Consider the following 23,653-nt stretch of genomic DNA (forward strand, 5'->3'; position numbering starts at 1 on the left):
TTAAATCTTAAACTCTGCCAGTGCTGCTTGAAATCCCCAGGTTTTATGAAGCCCTGCTTGAGAAACCCTGCCGTAGGCTAAGACTTTACTACACAAGATTGGCTCCGTTGAAAAACGATTTATTTCACCAGTGTTTCTCGTAACAACTCTTTAATGTCTTTAAACCAACGTACATGTACAAAGATTCACACAGAAGTGCCTGCGGCAAAGAAACCTTTTGGATGAAGCACAACCTTAACTGGTCAGGACCCCTGGTTGTTGTGGGCTCTTCCAGGCTGTGGTCTGGTCATTTTAGTGCCTGGAGAGATCCCCGTCTTGCTGTGTTCCCTGTCTGAAGATGCCAGCCACAGTTACAAAACCCCAGAAACTAAAACTACCAGTCTGCGGCCACAGTTCTCCCTTCCCTAGTAACTATTGGGATATTTGGTTAATCTAGCAGAATTTTGCCCGGTCATAGAAGTGGGATTGTGAGTACAGTAAATAAATATCCCAAGAAGGTTAATTTACTGATTGTGGAGGTTTTTGCCAAGCTGTGTGACTAAGGTCTCGTAGTTTTAAATCCCTGACGTTTTGCCAGTGACTCTGGCTGGCATCTTCAGAGGAAGGACATGGCAAGATGAGAATCTCTCCACGACAAAATGTGGAGTACGTGAACAGTTGCTGGGCATTTAATTTACTCCTCAAGTGTGAGAAAGTCTGTAATAGATTCCTGTTTTATCTGGGAGTCTTCCATGGAACAGACTAGAACTAGGAAATATTTTTCCTGTGGATAGAGTTCATTAACTAGTCCATTAGTAAGTGTTTTTCCTGTGTCTGGGACACATCACAGGAGAAACACTTCCTAATAAACTTGCTAATGAACGCTACCAAGACAAAGGAAAAGGGCTTCTTAGTTCTAGTCCATCCCGTGGGAGACTCCCAGATAAGGCAGGAATGTGATGCACTATATCCCCCCCCCCCAATAAAATAAAATGCCCAGCAACTGTTCACACATACCAAACTTTGGCACATATTCCCATCTTGTTGCGTCCTCCCTCTGAAGATGCCAGCGAAACATCAGGGAATAAAATGACCAGACCAGGGTCACACAGCTGGGAAAGCCCATAACAGCCTGTTGACTCCGGCCATGAAAACCTTCAACCATTCAAGGTAAACTTACATTTATTCAGATTGATCCGGTTCACCTTCAGATTGCCGTCGAAAGAAGAGACGCTTGACCTAAGGGGCATTTTCCCTACCACAAATAGCCGGGTTTTGCGGCCTCATCTATGTGGGAGTATCAGGGCATTATCTCTGCACGAGAGACCTGAGGGGACATTTGTCTCCATGGAAGGCCATGTGAAGAGTGAGGACCAAATGAGAGAACAGGAAGAGTCAGAGGGCAGCTCAGAGATTAAAATAAAGAGAAGCATCCCTTTCAAAGATTAAGCATCCCTTACACAGCAGGGGTAGTCAACCTGTGGTCCTCCAGATGTCCATGGACTACAATTCCCATGAGCCCCTGCCAGCGAATGCTGGCAGGGGCTCATGGGAATTGTAGTCCATGGACATCTGGAGGACCACAGGTTGACTACCCCTGCCTTACAGAGTTCCCCCTCCCCCTATGTCCAGGCATGCGGAGTTGATCACTGCAACAGCAACTTTAAACCCAGAGGATAAACAGATGTCTCTCCTTCACGAAACAACTACGACTAGGTCATAGGCAGTTTGGCGCTTGGGCGTCACCCTCCGCACGGCCAAACTAACCCCTCGCTACGTAAGTCCGGTTCCTGAAAGGCTTGGGACGGATGCTTCTCTGTCTTGGCTGGCGTTGGTGTTGCTGCAGTCAAGAGAGTCGTGCGGGGCGCATCCCTGTTCCTTCTTTCACGGCAGCGGAAGAGAAAGGCTCTATGACCCCTAAGAGTCCCGGCCGAAGAGCAGATTCGAGTCCGCCACGAGCGAAGCAGGGGTGGAGGCAGCGCGAGGAGCTACTTCTCTTTGGCGTTGTTCGGGAGGTTGCTCTCGGCTCTCAGCCTCTGGCTACTGGCTTCGTTGTACTTCAGCCAGTGCTTCACCTCTTCAGGCAGCTCCGGAGACTCCACCTGCAGACCAAGCAAACTTGGGTTATTGTGTTTATTTCAAAAATTAAAAAAAAAACAACAACTTGTGCTGGGCTGCCATACTTCAAGGCCTCTTAACTTCGGCGATGCGATCTGGCACCATAAGAGCAGTGGCTATCCCCCTGATTTTACAACCAAATTTGATACTGGTCCCTCAATAAAATGGGTTTGTTTCCCCCGGCATTTGCCAACAGACAGCACACGATTTTTGAACGAACAGTTTAAATTTTTAAAACATTTTTAACCACATAAACAAACAAACAAATAAATAAACGACCCCATATAAAATCGGTGTCCTCTTTCTAAACCAAACAGGACTGACAGGGATAAACAGAAGTTCCAGGACAGCTCTTGACGTGTCACTGAAGCCTTTTAAAAAAGCAGGACCCGGCTTTGTTGAGAGAGAATTGTTCCAAGCCCAGCAGCAAATACTGGGGAATTTCACCCCCACACCGGGTTCTTGGGTATTAGACCTACAGAACTTCCCTGCTGTAGCCATACCCCCAGCCACTCCAGTGCACAGAACGGCGCACAGATGAGCCACAGGTGACACGTGAAATGTGTGCGATCAGTCAGCTGACCAAGAGGCCGAAACAGAGCCAAGCCAACAAAAAAATCCCCAGAAGACCAACAACTGGCTAAAATATGCACTGAATGGAAATGGTCAAAGCAGAAATAAAATGTGATCCATCTAGGCACAGCGATTCTCCTTTGTAGGTGGAGATCATGCAAATATACAAATGCAAACACAGTCCCTTAGAATCATAGAGTTGGAAGGGACCTCCTGGGTCATCTAGTCCAGCCCCCTGCACTATGCAGGACACTCACAACCCTATCGCTCATCCACTGTCACCTGCCACTCCCTTGAGCCTTCACAGAATCAGCCTCTCCGTCAGATGGCTCTCCGGCCTCTGTTTAAAAATCTCCAAAGATGGAGAACCCACCACCTCCCGAGGAAGCCTGCTTCACCTTGTCAGGTGCTGGATAACCCGTGGGTCTCTGAATGAGATGACCTGTCAGGACCACAGGTAGAGACCATGTTGATGGTCGCACTGGGGACAAAAGACACTCTTCAAAGGATCCGAGGTATGGAGGGAAATCCACCAGGCTTTTGGATAAGTCCAGACCCTGAAATCGACCCAACCGCCAAGAAATGGCAACACCTGTTGGTGTTCTCCCACCTGTTAGGCTGTTCTTTGTGATCTTTTACATGTCGTATATTGGTTATATATTTCCTTGTTTCTACTGGATGCAAATGTTCTACTGTATTTTCCAGTCTCTATGTTCTGCATTCACCACCCCAAGATGTTGAGCGAGGGGCGGTAAAGAAACTGAACAACCAAATAAAATAAATAACTTAGTTATGACTTTGTTCCTCCACAGATCTTGAATCATTGCTGTATTATTGGGAAGGACAACATCACGATGCTTATGAAATCGGCTATGCCGACATTTATCCCTAGAACATCTTGGGATTTGCGCTTGTACTAATGAGATAATCTTCCTCCCAATTTTGATTTGGTCTTTGCAGAGACAACTATGCATGAGCTGTCTGCCTCCGTGTTCTTAGTTTGCACCTCTTCTTCTCACGGGTTGTGCTTTAGGGAACATGTTCCTTGGATTAAACCGCAGAGACGTAAAAGGGTTGTTTGGTGGGATGGTATGATCTCACCAGGAATTCCTTCTAGCATTTCTTACTCATTGTTGTGCACACCAGCAACCAGCAAGCACCAATGGAGGGCAAATGGACAAAGTGGCTCACTGCATGCGTTATCGATCTTCAAACATAACTTGTGAATTCTCCAAAGTTAACTGGAAGACTGACAAACCAGAACATGTAATGCAGAAGCCTTAAACTGCTTTGGTGTCCCTGCAGGAGAGAAAGTGGAATTTCTCTTTCATCATTTGCTTTCGCATTGCAGAAGATCAGCTGGCAGAAGAAGAATGAAATAACGAGAGGAAAAACTCCAGCAATGCCTTACAGTTTGTGAAGAGCAGCTACTGTGGAAGAGTGCGATTTAGAAGAAGAAGAGTTGGCTCTGTTATGCTGCGTTTCTTTACCTGAAGGAGGCTCAAAGTGGCTTACAGTCACCTTCCCTTTCCTCTCCCTACAACAGACACCCTTGTGAGGGAGATGAGGCTGAGAGAGCCCTGAGATTACTGAAGAAGAGTTAGAATCATAGAATCATGGAATCCTAGAGTTGGAAGGGGCCATAGAGGCCATCTAGTCCAACCCCCTGCTCAACGCAGGATTAGCCCAAAGCATCCTAAAGCATCCAAGAAAAGTGTGAATCCAAACTTTGCTTGAAGGCTGCCAGTGAGGGGGAGCTCACCACCTCCTTAGGCAGCCTATTCCACTGCTGAACTACTCTGACTGTGAAAATCTTTTTCCTGATATCTAGCCTATATCGTTGTACTTGTAGTTTAAACCCATTACTGCGTGTCCTTTCCTCTGCAGCCAATGGGAACAGCATCCTGCCCTCCTCCAAATGACAACCTTTCAAATACTTAAAGAGGGCTATCATGTCCCCTCTCAACCTCCTTTTCTCCAGGCTGAACTTCCCCAAGTACCGGGCCGAGCACCGAACCCTGAGGTACCCCGCTACTCACCTCCCTCCAGTCTGATGAAACACCATTGACAACAGCTCTTTGAGTGCGGTTCTCTAATCAATTCCCTATCTACCTAACTATCTGAAAATCCAGATTGCAGTCCTTCAATTTACCCATCAGAACATCATGGGGAACCTTATCAAAAGCTTTACTAAAATCTGTATGATATATCCATATGGATATATGATATATCCATATGGATATATAAAATCCATATGAGTTGGATATCATATGCCTCTTTTTTCTCCCCAAAGGACTCTCCAAGTGGCTTCCATTCGCCTTCCCTTCCCTCTCTCCACAACAGACACACTTGTGAGGTGGGTGAGGCTGAGATTCCTGCTCGGTCACAGCTGCCGTGGCGAGCCCAAGGTCACCCAGCTGGCTGCATGTGGGGGAGTGTGGAATCAAACCCAGATCGCCAGATTAGAAGTCCACGCGCCTAACCACTACATTCCAGGAAGAAACATGGAAAAAATTAAGTGACTCACAACAGTGTCACTCCCCCACCCCCAAACAGTACACAGAAAAATAATGACTTGCTGAAAGGAACTTTGCATAAAGTAAAATTCGGATGAACACCCAACGCTGCCTTCTGTTGAGTGCCTCAAGGTCAGTCTTGTCTGCTCTGACAGGCTGCATCTTCTTTAGCTTTACCGTTTTTTAATTTTATTTATAGAATCATAGAATCATAGAGTTGGAAGGGGCCATACAGGCCATCTAGTCTAACCCCCTGCTCTACGCAGGATCAGCCCTAAGCATCCTAAAGCATCTTAAATCTTTCTGAGGTCTCCGGTGGAAGGCTTTCCCATCATCTACAATTTACTTCGTCTTTAAACCTGGGACCTCCTATTGACAAAGCAGATGTTCTATCACCACGCCACAGTAGATCTAGAATCATAGAATCATAGAGTTGGAAGGGACCTCCTGGGTCATCTAGTCCAACCCCCTGCACTAGGCAGGACACTCACCACCCTCTCGCTCATCCACTGTCACCTGCCACCCCCTTGAACCTTCACAGAATCAGCCTCTCTCTCAGATGTCTCTCCAGCCTCTGTTTAAAAATCTCCAAAGATGGAGAACCCGCCACACAATCATAGAAACCTAGAATCATAGAGTTGGAAGGACCTCCTGGGTCATCTAGTTCAGGGGTAGTCAACCTGTGGTCCTCCAGATGTCCATGGACTGCAATTCCCACGAGCCCCTGCCAGCGTTCCCTGGCAGGGGTCCGTGGGAATTGTAGTCCATGGACATCTGGAGGACCACAGGTTGACTACCCCTGATCTAGTTCAACCCGCTGCACTACGCAGGACCTCAGAAGGAAAGTGTTTTAAACCCGGAACCCTCCAGCCCTCTTACCTCCTTCTGAGACATGAGCGTGGTCAACGCCGCAGGCGTCGTGCCCATTACGTGGTGGCGGCAGACCACGACGGCCACGACAAAGCCACCGCCATTCACAAACTGCTGCTCCAGGTAAAACGCGTGGTCGTCCCAGGCTAGAACCCGCGTGTGGATCGCGAAACGTTCCAAAAGGTGCAACGGACGGCGGTGGCGGCTGCAGGACGCGGACAGGACGGTGTAGCCCCCTAAAGTTTTCAGAGCTGCGGAGAGGCCGGACCTGGCCCAGAAGGCGCACGTGGCTAAGTTCCCCTCCCGCAGGTAACGGCTGTTATTCATGTGCAGCAACAAGTCCAGGTCGGTCGTCAGGACCACGTTTCGCATCACGAACGATTCGAGGATGTCTTTGGGGGGCTTCTGCCTCAGCAAGGCGAAGGCGTACTGCAGTCCTTGCCTGATCAAGAACCACGTGTCCAGGAGGGTCACGATCAGAATGAACAAGAAAGCGACGGCCGTGACCCAAAGGAGGTTCATCTTGCCAAGCCGCAGCAAAGCGTCTTACTGGCCCGGCGCGAGGCTGAAGACTGTCCTTGCCCTTCCAGAGATGAGCCACACCTCCCCACAAGGGTGCAACCCTCAGATTGTGTACAATTTCAGACTCTCTCGTTTTGCAACATCACGGTTAATCTCTTGGCTCCTTCCCTCCCGCAAGGTAGCATTTAAATCTGCTTAAGTCAAACGCCGTCCGTCGCCCCAAACAGCGGAGGTATGTCCCTGAGAGGTGCAGATTGAGGAGCAGCGACAGGGATGTACTCGCTTTGAGAAGCCGGTTAGCATTTCTTGAACCTTAAAAACCCAAGCTTTGTAACCTGGGGCCAAACTAGCCGAGACGTGGAGAAACTGATGATTAAATCCTTGTCTTCCCTCACCTCGGGGGGCTATTTCCATCTCCCAGCTGTTATGTACATATAAAGGTCCATGCCCGGAAAACGGGGAGCAATTTTTAAAATGCCGTCACCTTGTATGTCTATTTGTATTTTATATCGTTTTACTGTTTTGGGGGGTGAATTTTATTGATATTGTTGTGACCTGCCCGTGAGCCAGTTTCTGGGAGCGGCACGATAGAAATACAATCTATCAATCAATCCAGGCCAGGGAAATGACAGAGAGGGGAGAAGAGAGTTAAGCTTCCCCTACCAACCCTGTTTCTGGGATTAAGCTAGGAGGCTGCACTGCTGCTTTGCAGCAAGGGAGAATCAAACAATTGCTGAGGATTACAAAGATTACAGATCTTTGGAGTCATGTATACCTTGGCTGCTGATAAACCACATTCTTATAAGAACTGAAACATCTCAGGTAGGTGGGATTTTTTTGGGGGGGGAGCGGGATAGCGACATTTCAGTCGTAACATGAGCTAGCTTTTGCTCCAGCCCGCCCCCCCCACGCCCCCAGAGTTGTCTGGGTAGTGGAATTTTGATTTCTTCCCACACTCCTTCCTGTGGTGGGTGGGAAAAGGATGTCTTTTCTCTTCCGTGGTGCATCTCTACCTACCATCTCAAAAACTCACCCCCATACAGGATGTTTTCCTGCACAACAACTTTGAAAAGACTTCAAATAGGCGTGTTCTGATTTTCTCCTACGCCTGTGAAGTTTTGCTGGGACAGAGGATGTGTGTGTGTGTGTGTGTGTGGGGGGGCACATAAGAAGATGAGTCCAGGAATCATAGAGTTGGAAGGTGCCTCCAGGGTCATCTAGTCCAGCCCCCTGCACAATGCAGGAAACTCACAACTACCTGCCCACCAAAGTGACCCCAATTTCATGCCAAGATGACTACCCCCCTCCCCCCCACCAAAAAAAGCCCAGAATCCCTGGCCAGTCTGACCTGGAGGAAATTTGCCTCCCGAACTCAAAGTGGTGATTGGCATCTCTCTGGGCATGCATGGGCACAATCCCCCCTGCCCGCCACTTTATAATCTGCCTAAATTCACGGAATCAGCAAAACAGAATCTGCTTTGCAAAACTACCAGCCCCAGCCTCTTCCTACGTTCACGTTACTGAATCACTGTGTGATGATTCTGTTTGTAAGAAACAAGTGTAGTTTTATGCAATTAAATAAAAATGCAGCAATGTTTTCACAGTGGACGTTAGTTTTTGGTTTGACGGCACCGACCTTGACAGAACATTGTTATTTATTTCTACCCTGCTGCTCCCAGCCCAGCCTGCTCACAACCATAAAAGCCATACAATTCCAATAAGAACAAAGCAATACATTCTATGTCATTGTTACACTACACACAACAGCATTGGGTGCTTATACTAATACACGTATCTCAAACTCTCCAGTCACATCATCTGATTTTTATAACTGGGGGGGGTCCTAGGACATAAAGCAGGGGTAGTCAAACTGCGGCCCTCCAGATGTCCATGGACTACAATTACCAGGAGCCCCCTGCCAGCGTTCGCTGGCAGGGGGCTCCTGGGAATTGTAGTCCATGGACATCTGGAGGGCCGCAGTTTGACTACCCCTGACATAAAGGGTCATTAGATGGTAACCACCTCCTGGCCTCAACCGAGCACCCGGTGGAAGCGCTCTGTCCTACAGGCCCTGCGGAACTGAGAGTGTTCCATCAGGGCCCTTAGCTCTTCTGGGACCACATTCTACCGGTTAGGGTCCAGAACTGAGAGGTGCTCTGCCATGATTGAGGCCAGGTGGGTGTCAGGTGTCCCATGGAGTCAGGAGCACTGCCAGAGAGGTGGTCCTACAAGTATGGAGTCCAAGGCCATGACAGACCTTGTGGGTGATGAGCAGGACTCTTGAAAGACCTCTGCTGGAGACCCAGGACATCTGATGTCACTTGAGTAGACACTACTGACCTTGAGCAACGCCAATTGGGAAATACATGGACACTGACCGGTTTATGAGCCAGATTTCAGAATGGAGACCCAAATGGTCAGTTCTCGGCATTTCGGGTTCCTGAACCAAACTGGTGGACCCTGAACTGGAATTTTTAGTTTTGTGTCCACCCCTAATGGGCAGTGTTTGAGTGATGGCTTCCTCGGGCGGTGGTGCGTTCTCCATCTTTGGAAATTTGAAAACAGAGGCTGGATAGCCATCTGAGAGAGAGGCTGATTCTGTGAAGGCTCAAGGGAGTGGCAGGTGACAGTGGATGAGTGATAGGGTTGCGAGAGTCCTGCATTGTGTGTGGGGGTTGGACTAGATGACCCAGGAAGTCCCTTCATGATTCTATGGCATGAGGATTAAGCTGGGCAGGGCTTTCTAGCTGTCTAACCTCTGCTTTTCATCCCAGCTACTAATTTCCTGTTCTGCCCACTGCCTCGTGAGAGATGCAAATGCATTTATTCAAACGACAAATTAACCTGGAGACAAGGGTTTCCCCCCCCCCCCATAAACTGAGTCAGGCTGCACTCCTCTCTGGGTAGCGATGGAGAAGGTGTGTCCATGCCTCTTCTGCTATGCCGGTGAGATGGTTTTATTAGCTAGGCACACCAAGCCCATGCCAGCTGGTAAGGAGGGACCCTAGCGTGACTTCTGCACATGAAAGTAGATATGGGAAGCCATTGGTCTGTCAACGTGAACTGCTTCCCAGATGCATTGCGCCACTTGAATGGCAGAGAAAGGAATTTGTGGGCTCACTTTTCTAGAACACAGAGTACCACCCAGCATAATGAGCTCAGTGGAGTTACACAGGAAAGGGCCTTGATTAGGAATTAGAATGTCTTAACATCTGGAGAGGGTTTCGGGCAGGAAGCATTGCATGGAGCAATGGGATTGCGAGGCATTTGGAAAGAACGGGGCAGGTATCACAGCGCAGTTGGGAAACCTAATTCCTCTGCTGGATCAGGACAAAAATCCATCTCGTCCATTGACAGCAATAAGGCAGATGCCTCTAGGGGTCACACAAGGATGGGTGAGCGTGAAAAACGTGTGCTGGTCCTCCAAGACAGCAATCGTGTCCCCTCTCCACCTCCTCTTTTCCAGGCTGAAGATCCCCAAATCCTTCAGCCTTTCCTCCTAGGGCTTGTTCCCTAAGCCCGGATCATCCTTGTCGCTCTCCTCTGCATCCTTTCAAATTTCGGGGACGTCCTTTCTGAAGGGAAGCCTCCAGAACTGCACTCAGCAAGAGGCTTCGAGCCTGCTCATCAGATGTATGTCAGATCAATATCAGGATGAAAGGGAAAGCTGATAAGAAACATTTCTAATTAGAAGAAGGGTTCTGATTTCCTAGCTCTCAATCCCCTTCCCCTTTCGTATCTTGGAGAGCCATCTGAAACAAGCCACTCAAGCTACATTCCATTCTACTCAAAGGGGCTTCCTCCCAGGATTGCACCGTGGGTGAATAAATTATGACATTTACCAATGGTGCTCTCTCTCCAGCTCCTACAAGGACTTGCCAACCTGTACATCTACTGCTTGAAGATGGCCAGTGAAGGGGAGCTCCCCACCTCCTCAGGCAGCCCCTTCCACTGCTGAACTAGACTCCTAGAATCCTAGAGTGGGAAGGGGCCATGGAGGCCATCTAGTCCCACCCCCTGCTCAGTGCAGGATCAGCCTCAAGCATCCAGGAGAAGGATCTGTCCAGCCGCTGCTTGAAGATGGCCAGTGATCCCCTCTTCCATATAACTGTGACTTAGCAGTAAGTCTGCAGGGCCCGCAAAAAGGAGCTCTTCCACCAGGCATTTGGTGGGGCCAACTGAGCCATAACACCTACAGGTGCCCCCCAGACTGAGGAACAGAACCTACTGAGGGATTGTCAAGTTTTTGTTGAAGTGCAGTTTTAATTGTTCCAGTTGATGTGTTGTTGTTATTGTTACACTGTTATATTGATTTTGACAGTGTTCTATGTGAATGTTCAAAAATGCTTTATGTAAACCGCTCAGAGCCGTAGGGAAGGGCAGTATAAAAATATAAATAAACAAACAAACAAACAAATAAGTTTACGAGCTCTGGGTTGAGCAATGCCTGGAGATTCAGGTGGTGGGGCCTGAGGAGGGCAGGGTGTGAGGAGGGGTGGGCTTTAGGGAGCTGTATAATCCCAGAGTCCTCCAGGAAAATTTGTCTAAGTGGACTGGGGATCAAATAGTATCACAGATCTCCAGCCAGCACCTGGAGGGTGGCAACTCTAGCTACAAGGCAGGCAAAAAACCCTCCACCTTTTCAGATGATCATTTTTATAAATTCCAAATCTTCTTCTAAAACTTTACTCTTCCAAAACCTAAATCTTCTTCTGCAGCCTTTTTTAAAATTTATATTTATACTAGGGGCCAAGCCCATTGCATTCAGGAATACAATGGTGGTAGATTAGAGGGAGAGGGTGAAAGAACTCTGCAGATGGCCCCTCCCTCCCCCCAGGGCCTGGAAAGGCTGCAGTCTGGCAGGGGCAGCTGTCACGCAGCAGAGATCTTCAGCCTCCGAGCCTCAGAGGGAAGTGGAAGGAGGAGGAGGTGGTCAGGGGTGAGGGACGGAAGGCGATTGGCTGGCCACTGGACAGACAGGCAAGCCGGTTGGAGGAGGAGACACTCGGGGGCAGGACAGCTGCCCTGAGTGGGTGTTAAGTGCTGAGTGGCACTGAAGCCATGAGACACGCTCCTCCTCCAAGGCCTTACCAGAAATATATTATGTGGAATACATTTCTTTATTTATTCTGCAGATTTCTATCACACCATGAGGATTCCTGGTGGCTTACATATAAACACGACATTTCCAAACCTTTCAAATGTAGCTGGAGAACCCTCTAATATAGGGTGACCTATTCTGGCCCCTCCCCATGACATCGCCCACCTTCAGAGTCTGCCCAGCTTCCGGCTCGCTATTTCCTCCATTTTAACATGCGACTCAGGGAATCGCCAAAGGGGATTCAGCACCCTAAAAAGCACTAGCGACCAGCCTTCAACGAGCTGAAAGAAAGTATGGAGGGAGAAACACGCTAGAGGAGGGGTATTAATCCTCCAGATGTCTATGGACTACAATTCCCATGAGCCCCTGCCAGCATTTGCTGGCAGGGGCTCATGGGAGTTGTAGTCCACGAACATCTGCAGGTTGACCACTCCTGCGCTAGAGTCTGGCCAGCTTTAACCTGCCCTCGCACCCGCCTCCCTTTCTCGCTCCTGGGCGCGGGAATAATTTTTCTTTTTAAAAATGGCACCGGACGCAGAAACCACACGTAGGTGGGTCTGTAGAACCAAAGAAGCAACTCACAATCAGGAGTGTTACAGAAGTGAGGCTTCCCAAAAGTGGAAGAGATAAAAAGGTGTCTTCACACCCAAACTTGAAAATGCATTATTTTTTGGAGCATGTTTGAAAGACGGCATGCATATATGATGCTGTGTATATGTCTAGGAACGAATAATTAATGTACACACACACACATATATTAATGTACACACACACAGACACACACATATATATAAATAAAATTCTGGGCTTAAATGCCAACTAGATTTGCCGGGATTGGCTGCCTAGAGTGATTGACAGGCCCCTGAGCGGACAGTAAAAGGCGCATTGCTCTCTCTTAGCCACAACTGAGCAGGGAAAGACGCATGAGACGGCAGCTAAAAAAGGCACAACAGCATTGAGGTGGAGACAGAGGCATGATATACTATCGCTTAATTGGAATCAGAATACGTGTCGCTATTTTGGCCGATATGCGGAAATGACTATAGTAAACCCTCCCAATAACCCCCCAATAAAACCAAACAACCCCTTAAAGGTTTTGAACACAAGACAGTGGCATAGTCCCCAATTCATCCCGATCTTCGGCCATCCACCACAGGGTGGGGGGTTCATCTGAGGGTACAATGTCAGCTGCAGGACGGGCCCCAGCTGTTTCTAACCCTGGCCTCCGCCAAAGAGCTCCATTTTGCAGGCCCTGCAGAACTGAGACAGCTCCGTCAGGGCCTCCAGCTCTTCCGGGAGCTCAATCCACCAGGTCGGGGCCAGGACCGAAAACACCCTGGCCCATGTCAAGGCCTGGGGACACAGACCACAAGCAGATTAGCATCCGCAGAGTGAAGAACCTTGAGGGGGGCATAGGGAGACAAGCGGTCCCTCAGATAAGCAGGGCTCAAGCTGCAGATGGCCTTAAAGGTTATTACGAAAATGTTGAATCTGATCCGGGCCACGACGGGCAACCAATGCAACTGCCTCAGCACAGGCTGGATGTGGGCCCTCCAAGATGTACCCGTGAGGGCCCTAGCAGCTGCGCTTTGTACTAGTTGCAATTTCTGGGTCAAGGTCAAGAGCAGGCCTGCGTAGAGCAAGTTACAGAAGACTAATCTAGAGGTGACCATTGCACGGGTCACTGTAGCCAGTCAGTCCGAGGGCAGGTGGGGCATTGTTGTTGTTGTTATTGTCATTATTATTATTAATTGAATTTGTAGCCCGCCACTCCTGTGAAGACTCGTGGTGGATAACAATGACCATAAAAACCCCAATAAAATTCCTGAAAACAGCTTAAAAACCCAAGCACTAAAACACAACAATCTATAAATAACCACCAAGATGCTTTGCGGCGAAGGAGGAACCAAATCCTATGCAATAATAGACCCAGGGGTGGACAAAGGGGTTGATCTTTACTCTTTAATCCACTCAGAGTAGCCCAATGGAGGGGGGGGGGTCTAGATCTCCCTCAGCGCTCTGGCCTCAACCATAAACCTGGCGGAAGAGCTCTGTCTTTCAGGCCCTGCAGAATGTGGAAAGCTCCTGCAGGGCCCATAGCTCTTCCGGGAGCTCATTCCACCAGGTAGGGGCCAGGACCTAGAAGGCCCTGGCCCTGGTTGAGGCCAGGCACGCTTCCTGGGGACCGGGAATGACCAGCAAATTTGTCCCCACAGAGTTGAGCTGCACCACAGCCCAGGTGGGTAACCACATTTCCTGTCCAGCTGCCTTTCTGTCCAGCCACCGTTTTGGAAGGGCTGAGTTTCAAGCGACTCTGCTCTAACCATCCAGCGACCGCTTCCAAACATCTGGCGAATGTATTCAGGGGGGAGTCCGGGTGGCCGTCCACGAGGAGGCAGAGCTGGGTGTCATCCGCATACCGGCGACAACCCAGCCCATACCTTTGAACCAGCTGTGCCAGAGGGCACGGAAAGATGGTAAATAGTGTGGGGGGAGAGTACTGCTCCCTGTGGGACCACGCAAGGGAGTTGCTGGGGACGCAATAACTCTTTATTTATTTTAGATTTATATACCGCCCTCCCCGAAGGCTCTTCCCCCACAACTACTCTGTGTCCGGTTCTAGAGAATGGAGCACAGCCACTGAAGGGCTGTCCCCGGCATCCCGGCCCCGGTGAGGGGTCAGCCAATAACTCACGACCGACCACGTCAAACGTGGCCGACAAGTCATAGAATCATAAAATTGAGTAACATGAGTATGGCCGATCCGCCATCCATCCAGCTTATGTTGTAAATTTTACAATGTAAAACACAAGACAGGGTTTTGCCCCTTTCATGACCTCTGCACCCTTGCCGTTCGATGGGATAAATATTACAAGATTCCTGCATTTGGTGGTCATGATCCTGGGGGCCACAGAACAAACAGACTCCTTGGTTCTGTTGGCAATTGCTCTTTACGCACGACAAACCAAATCCCCCCCCCCCCCAGGCCAAGTACAAGCCAAGTGGGCAAATCTGCTCTGCGATCTTTTGTTTCCTTGTGAAAGTGGTAGCACGATAACCCCTGTGCATTAAGAGAACACAATCAGTATTCACTGTCTAAAGTTTTCATTCTGAAGCAACAGAATGAAGTTGGAGTCCATCCTTGGCACCTTTAAGGCCAACAATTTCTGGGTATAAGCTTTCATGTGCATGCATGTTTCTTCAAATACCATTTGAGGACGTAGCTGATGCAGCGTGCACGCACATGAAAGCTTACACCCAGAATTAAACTGTCAGTTTTAAAAGGGCCCCTGGAATCAAACTTTGTTCCAAACTTTTCCTTGTTACACAGCCTCCTTCTGTGCATGAGCACGCACGCGCGTGTGTGTCATTTATCCAGAAATATCACCAATCTCAAACGAAATGGCCTGACTGACACAAAGAAGACCAAGGTCTTGGAAAGGAGCTGACTTTTCAGTGTGATCAGAATTGTGACTGCATGCTGTTAAGGCTAGAAATGTTTATAACAGGCGTAGTCAACCTGTGCTCCTCCAGATGTCCATGGACTACAATTCCCATGAGCCCCTGCCAGCGAACGCTGGCAGGGGCTCATGGGAATTGTAGTCCATGGACATCTGGAGGACCACAGGTTGACCACCCCTGGTTTATAAGATTATGCATGCAAAGAAGACAGTGGATAGACAGAACCTCTTCTTCCTTTCCCATAATGCTAATAATGGAAACAAAACTGAATCCTGCGCATTAGCTTTCAGGCTTGCACACCAACAATTATGCTCAGAATTAAACTTTGCTAGCCTTCAAGGTACCGCCGCACCCCACCTTTGCCCCACTGCTTCAGACCAACATGGCGGCCCACCGGAATTCTATGCTCAAGGCCAAGAGCTTCAACCACCCCACGTCTAGCTTCTTTACCTTTTTCCGCGCAATCGCCTCCATAATCGCCGCTGCACCGATGCCTGTAATGTGTTGCCGACAATGTATTATGGCAACGACGAAGCCTTTCCGACGGCTGACAAACCGCTGCTCCAGGTAGAACGCCTGCTCGTCCCAGCCCACGATCCGCGTGTGGATGTCGAAGCGCTCGAAAAGACGCAGCGGCCGGCGGTGTCGGCTGCAGGAGCCAGAAAGGACGGTCGTGCTTCCCGTAGCTCTTAAGGCCGCAAAAAATTTGAATCGCGCAAAGAAGAACCAGCGGGCGATATCGGCCTCGCGCAGGTAGCGGACGTTGTTCATGTGCAGCATATAATCCAGGTCGGACGTCAGCACGACGTTTGGCATGACGACGTCTTGGAAAAGGTCATCGGGGCACTTCTGCCACAAGCTGCCGTAGGCGCAAAATATCCCTATCCGAATGAAGCACCAGATGTCAAACAAACAGAGGCTGAGCAGAAAAACCACACACAGGATGCTGGACAGGAGCAGGAGCATCTTGACAAGCGGCAGCGAAGGTGGCCAGCTTGTCTGGGAAGGTGGTCACGAACCAGCCAGGCTGCTTGGACGGACTCCGCCTCTCCGCTCGGGTGCCACCCTTGCCTGTCGCCCCGCCACAACCAGTCTCCCACGGCATGCGTCTTACTCAAGGCGGCATTTGAAATCTAGCTGCCCACACATGATATCTCTGCTCCAATCCCATAATGACCACACCGAGTAACAGAGGAACCTCCCCTGATAGGCATCTATGGGAGGGCTTAAGGATCACACTTGCCTTGAGACAGATCCATTCAGTCCATTTGGCCCATCTAGATACCTTCCTTGGTCGCCCGAAAGATTCGTTCCAGCTCCATACCTGGTCCTTGACCCAAAGGCTCCAGGCTAGGCCAAGCAGGGTCGGCCCTGGTTTAGTTACTTGGATGGGAGATCACCAAGGGTTGCTACACAGAGGCAGGTGATGGCACACCACTTCTTAACACTCCTTGCCCTGAAAATCCTACAGCAGGGGTAGTCAACCTGTGGTCCTCCAGATGTTCATGGGCTACAATTCCACGTTTGCTGGCAGGGGCTCATGGGAATTGTAGTCTGTGAACATCTGGAGGACCACAGGATGACTACCCATGCCCTACAGCAGTGTTCCCCAAGCTTTTTATCACCGGGGACCACTCAATGCCGGGGACCACTCAACGTCTCTATCTTCCGGAGTATTTGCCAGTCCTCCCAATTTGGTGTCATCTGCAAACTTGATGAGTAGTCCCTCCACCCCCTCATCTAGATCATTAATAAATATGTTAAAAAGTACCGGGCCGAGCACCGAGCCCTGAGGTACCCCGCTACTCACCTCTCTCCAGTCTGATGAAACACCATTGACAACAACTCTTTGAGTGCGGTTCTCTAACCAATTCCCTATCCACCTAACGATCTGAAAATCCAGATTGCAGTCCTTCAACTTATCCATCAGAACATCATGGGGAACCTTGTCAAAAGCTTTACGTATCAAAAGTCTTCTTGCTGCCCATCAGCCGGAAGCCAGGTGTTGCTTCCAAGGTTCCCCAGCAACAGTTTTCCGCTATCGCACAGCGGAAGGAGTCTGCAGCTGGAGTTAGGGGCCACTTCCGCCCCATTAAAAAACATGGTGCCGCTTCCTAAGGGAGACACGTTCAAATCAAGAATCTCTGATTAGCAGGGGAATTTAATTCGTGGGAGGACAACATTTCCATTCAAATTCCTGAGGTGACTTGTTGGAAAAGTTGTGCCTCTCCCTCATTGTCTCCTAATTCTTCCAGAGGAACTTGTTCATTCAGAAACGGGGACGACTGTTTGGCTTCCTCTGATTCTGATTTTGACTGTTTTGACCTGCTTTTTGTTGTTGACAACAATAAAAAGCGGGTCAATAATTTCTAACGAAATGTCAATTGCTCGTCTCCTTGTTCGCTGAAGGGGAAGGAAAACCGCTTTCTTCAATGGATGCTTGCATAGCCTTTGTCAAAAACTACGGCTGTATCCTCAGGAGAGAAGATGAATCAGTTCTTCTGTTCAATCTGATGCCAAAGGATCTTGCAGTATTTGTACATTTCCAGATGCTTTTATGGTCAAGTGTATCTTTGGTGTATCATCCATGTCCTTAATGTCTTCACACCTTGTAATGGTTCATCAGATAAGACAGGCATGGCCTCGGCTAATGGATTTTCTAATGAATTCCATGTAGACACATAAAAACACTTCCTAATGGACTTGCTAATATATTCCACACAGATACAAGAAAAGCACCTCCTGTTCCAGCCCATCCCCTGGGACACTCTCAGATAAGACAGGACTATGCTCCCTTGAGAAGCCAATAAAATTGGCCACCAATTGTTCACACACTCTACACTTGAGCACATAAACATTCCCATCCTACGGAGTTTTGCCTCTAAAGATACCAGACACAATTACCAGTGAAGTGTCAAGGACTCAAGTGACCAGACCAGGGCCCAGAAAATCGTTAACCAGTTCCTGGTATTTGTTTCAGTTGTGTGGAAAAATGGAAGATAGGAAAACAATGAAATAAACTAAAGAAGAAACAATGAGAACTGACACATGCTACATGGAGCCAGATATTGGTCCACAGGAAAGCATTGCTCAGTGATCACAGGCCAGATAGAGAACTGTGAAAATGTATGTGTGTCACACAGGCAAAGTATGAGAGGAGGAAGAGACCGATAGACTGCGTGTCTTGCAGCCAGGGCTAAGAGATGGATGTCAGCCAGTCTAACAGTTAGCATCCCATGTCTATTGTTCTGCATAGAAAAGAAGAAGAGTTGGCTTTAATACCCCACTTTTCTCTATCTTACAATCACAGAGTTGGAAGGGACCTCCAGAGTCATCTAGTCCAACCCCCTGAAGAATGCAGGAAACTCACCACTCCCTGCCCACCCACAGGGACCCCAATTCCATGCCCAGATGACGCCCCTGCCCAAAACCAGAATCACTGGAGGAAATTGGCCTCCCGACCCCAAAGCAGCGATTGGCATTTCCCTGGGCATGCAAGAAAGGACCACAAGAGCCAAGACCCACCCACTCACAATCTGCCTAAATTCAGAGAATCAGCATTTCTGTGAGGCGGCAATCTAGCCTCAGCTTAAAAACCTCCAAGGAAGGAGAACCCACCACCTCCTGAGGAAGCCTATTCCACCGAGGAACCGCTCTAACTGTCAGTAACTTCTTCCGGATGTTTAGCTGAAAGTTCTTTTGAATTGATTTCAACCCATCGGTTCTGTTTCAACCCCTTTCTTGACTTTTTTACCCTTGAGAAACCCCTGAAACATTCTTGAGGCTGTGAGAAGCTCCAGAAGTGGCAGGGTTGTGCAAAATATAGATGGAAACCCTACCTGTATACGTACCTACCGAGGCCTTCTCCCCATCCCACCCCCTCCAGGCCCACCATTGGCCATTTTGGGCAGTGAGGACAGGTTGGGAGCTCTCTGTTAGAGTATACCAGTTTCCTGCTTTCCTGTGACTCTTGAGAGCAAGCGTGGTATCATGGTTCAGAGCACTGGCCTCTAATCTGGAGAACTGGGTTTGATTCCCCGCTCTTCCACATGCAGCCAGGTGCGTGCCCTTGGACCAGTCCAAATGCCATCAGAGCTTTTACAGCCTCACCTATTTCACTGGGAGGAGAGGAAGGGAAGGCGATTGGAAGCCACTTTGAGACTCCTTCGGGTAGTAAAAAGTGGGGTACAGAAACCAGTTCTCTGTTTCTTTGTTTACACTGGCGTCATCTTTTGATACGCTGGCTCAGAGCCTTTGAACCTGACTATTCTCCAGCAGAGAGGCCTTGTTCAGGTTGCTGCTTACTGCTGAGATGTAGGTTCGAATTCAGTAGTATCTTATTAGATACCGACCAGAGCAAAGGGAAGTGTTATCGCCATCCTACCTTGTTCAGTACCCCGTCAACTGAAACTGTCCATTTTTAAGCTGGTTGTTGTTTTGGCACCTTGTCAAAAACTGGTCTTGCAATCCATCCTTCGGATTAAGGGAGTCAACAGCGTAGCCACCCTTAATGCAAACTCATTTCCAATCACTTGGGTAGAGAGTGGCAAGGAGCAATTGTCCAACAAGGAATGGAAACCAACTAGGTAACCAGAACAAAGTCACTCAGAAAGCCAGTTTCAATCCCAGCAACATCCTGTGAAGGACACTTCAGAACTTCGACTCAAGTGGTTCACCTTGTGGGGCTGATGCAACAGGACGAAGTTGGAGTCCTGTGGGCCAACACAGTTGGGGGAACCATCATTTTGCAATTCTACTGGAACGGACCTGAAAAACAGGTGTCTTACCATGGCAAACACAGCCCATCAGCTACGAAGCACGACCTTGCCCAGGGAACATTTCAAGCTCTTCTTCTTGGGCAGGCAACCAAAAATTCACCATATTGTGGTCAGCCGTAAATAGCTGGTGGGCCTGGTACTCGGCCTGCTGCCATCTCTGGTTTGGAGAGGCCTCTCTAAGCCTGTGGGCACCTTTGAAATTCTGCCCTAGGTTGGTGGTGGTATTATCATTATCATTATCATTATCATTTAGATTTGTGACTCTCCTCGAGTATCCGGGGAGAGGCGAGTTACAAAACAACCCCCCCCCCCCAATAAAACTCGTAAAACAGCAATACGCACAATTTGAAACACAATAAAACAGGATGCGGCGAAAAAGAAACTCAAGCCTTATCTATACTACCCCTCGATAACCCATTCAGAGGGTGCTAACTGGTCTTTGCCACTGCTGCTGTAAGGGGGGCCAGATCGTCCTTGCGGCCCAGCCTCCTCCAAAGACCTGGCGGAAGAGCTCCGTCTTGCAGGCCCTGCGGGACGCTGGAAGCTCCCGCAAGGCCCGCAGCTCCTCCGGGAGATCATTCCACAAGCTTGGGGCCAGGACTGAGAAGGCCCTGGTTGAGGCCAGGAGTGCCTCTCTGGGGCCAGAAAATACCAGTAGATTCATACCCCCAGAGCATAAGGCCCTGCAGGGGTGACAGGCGGTCCCTCAGATACGCCGGGTCCAGACTGTGTAAGGCAGGGGTCCCCAACCCCCGGTCTGCGGCCCGATATCGGGTCGCAAAGGCCATCGTACCAGGCAGCCAGCGGCCGCGCCTGCCTCCGCCCCCCCCCGCAGCGAGAGGGGGGGAAAGAGGCCGGCGCGGCAGCGACGCTAACGCTCACGCGCAGAACTGCCGTGCATGCGCGTTTGCACCCCCTGGTGGCCAAAATGCGCATGCACGGCAACTCTGCGCATGCGTGTTAGCGCCACCTGGTGGCCAAAATGCGCATGCACGGCCGTTCTGAGCGTGCGCGTTTTTGAGCAACTGCAGCAGCCGGGCCGCTGACTCTCCCTCACCCCCGGAGGCGGTCCCTGACCAGATGAAGGATGGGGACCACTGGTGTAAGGCAGTGGTCCGCAACCTTTTACAGGCTGCGGACCAGCGGCAGCAGGGAGAGCAATTGCCCGGCCGCGCATGCGCAGAAGTGCCATGCATGCGTGTTTCCGGACACACATGCACATTGCGCATGCGCGGCCCTGCTTCCCTCTCCCCCCCTCCCACAGTAAGAGGCTTGCCGGGCCGCAAGTTTGCGGCCTGGGAATTTTCTTACTGGGGGAGGGGGCGGGGAGAGGGAGCCGCGGCCCGGTGCCAGGGCCTTTGCGGACCGGAACCGGGCCGTGGCCTGGTGGTTGGGGACCACCAGCGTAAGGCATAAAGGTCAGAACCAAAACCTTGAGCCTGATCCGGAAAATAACCGGCAGCCAATGCAGCTGCCTCAGCACAGGCTGGATCTGGTCCCTCCAAGGTGTGCCAGTGAGGATCCTAGCCGCTGCATTCTGCACCAGTCGGAGCTTCCGGGTCGAGCACAAGGGCAGGCCAGCGTAGAGCGAGTTACAGAAATCTATCCTGGAGGTTATCGCAGGATCCAGGACCAACCACGGAATGTCAGGACGTGGGTTAATGCAGACCTCTTAGGCCATTCAATATTCCAGGCAGAATCTCTGCCGAACAACAGAGCGGTGTTTAAAATGAAGACATGGCTTTGAAACCTTTCCTTGTATCAACACAGCTTGCCTTCCTGGAAGATCCTGGCACCCTGAGGGCAACTACTGCCAAAGCAGGGGGTGTTAAAAAAAAACAAAACAAACATCTCCAGTGCCAATCAAATCTCCAGTGGCCAGTCAGAAGCCCTGCTGGCAAAAAGTCCAACCAGGCTCCACCTACTTTCGAAAAAACCCTCGAGAGGGACCAGGAAAGGCGTTGGCGCCACACTGGGGACCTCTGTCAGGGCAGACTGGCTTCCTGCTTCCATCAGAGGCGTCTTCTGACATGCTGGCTCCGGGCCCGCCAGCCTTACCTTTCTCCGGCACAGATGCGAAACCGCCTTGTCAGGGCTGGCGCCCACCACGTGCTGCTGGACAACCACCACGGCGCAGACGAAGCCGTCGCGGGAGCTGACAAAGCGGTGCTGCAGGTAGAAGGCCCGTGCGTCCCAGCCCAGGAGGCGCGTGTGGACCACAAAGCGCTCCAGGAAGCGCAAGGAGCGCCGGTAGCGGCAGCAGGAGGCCGCCAGCACCGTGTGGCCCCCCAGGGCCCGCACGGCCCGGAAGAGCCCGCAGCGCGTGAGGTGCACGCTCCGCGCCATGTCGGCCTCACGGAGGTAGCGTGCATTGTTCATGTGCAGCAAGCAATCCAGGTCCGAAGGGAGCACCAGGCTGTGGAAATTCTGCTCTGCCAGCAAGTCCCAGACGGTGGGCAGGAAGCACCTGGCGTAGAGCATCGTCAAGGGCATCCTCAGCAGGTACCAGACATCTACGAGGGCAAACAGGGCCACCCCAGCCCCTAAGACCACGGCCACCCACTCCATGCCTGCTGCAGATTGCAAGTCACGCTGCCGGGCCTGCTGCTCTGACGTCTCCATGGCAAGACTCAGCTGCTTGGGAGGAGCCACTTCTGCAAGGCAGGGAGGACAAAGGTCACGGCAGGTACTCCACAGCTTTCCCCCCCCCTCCCTGCTAGTTGGTTTGCACCACTTTTCTTCAGCTCTTCTGCCTAGCAACTGCAAAATCCCTGTGGGGACACCGCCCTCTGGTGCACCACTTGGTTAAAGCAAGGCAGGGCACTCTGGGTCAAACGGGGAGGGGGGGGAGGGGAGGGATGGGATGTCTGTGCTTGCCAAACACTCACAACTTGATAGGGTTGGGGGCTTGCGGCAGCCTTGAGACCTGCGATCCTGTTGCTGCACTTTTGGCAGATGAATGCAATATCCCCCCTGCGTGCAAAATATATACATTTTTAAAGGTTGCTTTGCTTTTCCTCCGAATGGTGTGGCGAGCCTGGTGCTTTAGCGCCACCTGCCTGCCAAACTGAAGACAGGCAAAGATGGCTGCTTTGGAAAGGCAATTCCAGGGAGACTGTTCTGACCAAAGCCAAAGTTTTAAATAAACGGGGTGATCCCTTCTTCAGCTAAAGCCAGAACGAGAGTCCATCGGTCCTTATATCTTGGAGGCACTGAAATCCCTCCACGTTCCAATATATGATTACTATATTAGCAGTACCTGAAGAAGTGAGCCCTGATTCACGAAAGCTCCTCCCCCTGCTACAAATTCCGCTATCTTTCAGGTGCTCCTGGGCTCCGCCTCTTTTCTCCTGCTACAGACACAGGAACAAGGTCACCCCATCTTGTTCTGCCTGAAGAAGTGAGCAGTCACTCCTGAACGCTCCTCCCCTGCTACAAATGGTGTTAGTCTTTCAGGTGCTCTTGGACTCTGGCAATTGGATGGAAGACCACCGGGGAAGTTCAGGGCCATCCAGGTCATGAAACATCACCAATTACCTGGTCCTTTTGGCTGAAGATGTCGGGGATTGAACCTGGGCCAATGATGGAACTTGGGCATCGCCATCTAAAAGGACCAAGTAGCAGCTGATGTAAAAGGACCAAGTAGCAGCCAAGTAGCACCTCAACTCAAGGAAACGCTAACCTGGATGGGCCAAGAGTGGGGAGGGGCCATTGCTCCCTGGTGGCACATCTTC

General features: G+C 50.3%; 1 protein-coding gene across 3 annotated transcripts; it reads right to left on the reverse strand.

The window, feature by feature from the left end:
* Positions 1 to 1,554: 1,554 nt before the first annotated feature.
* Positions 1,555 to 22,689, reverse strand: THEM6 (thioesterase superfamily member 6). 3 transcript variants are annotated; one of them, XM_077351355.1, is made up of 2 exons: positions 21,978 to 22,689; positions 1,555 to 2,081 (listed from the first exon to the last, which is right to left on the reverse strand). In XM_077351355.1, the coding sequence occupies exons 1-2, from the start codon at positions 22,539 to 22,541 to the stop codon at positions 1,968 to 1,970; spliced, it is 678 nt and encodes a 225-aa protein (XP_077207470.1). In that variant the 5' UTR covers positions 22,542 to 22,689; the 3' UTR covers positions 1,555 to 1,967. The 3 variants fall into 3 exon arrangements, with proteins under 3 accessions (XP_077207470.1, XP_077207472.1, XP_077207471.1); XM_077351357.1 differs by lacking the exon at positions 21,978 to 22,689 and adding an exon at positions 6,066 to 8,400 and having other exon boundaries at positions 1,933 to 2,081; XM_077351356.1 differs by lacking the exon at positions 21,978 to 22,689 and adding an exon at positions 15,592 to 16,830 and having other exon boundaries at positions 1,968 to 2,081.
* Positions 22,690 to 23,653: the final 964 nt, after the last annotated feature.

Source organism: Paroedura picta, chromosome 9 (assembly GCF_049243985.1).
Source record: "Paroedura picta isolate Pp20150507F chromosome 9, Ppicta_v3.0, whole genome shotgun sequence".
Lineage (NCBI taxonomy): Eukaryota > Metazoa > Chordata > Lepidosauria > Squamata > Gekkonidae > Paroedura > Paroedura picta.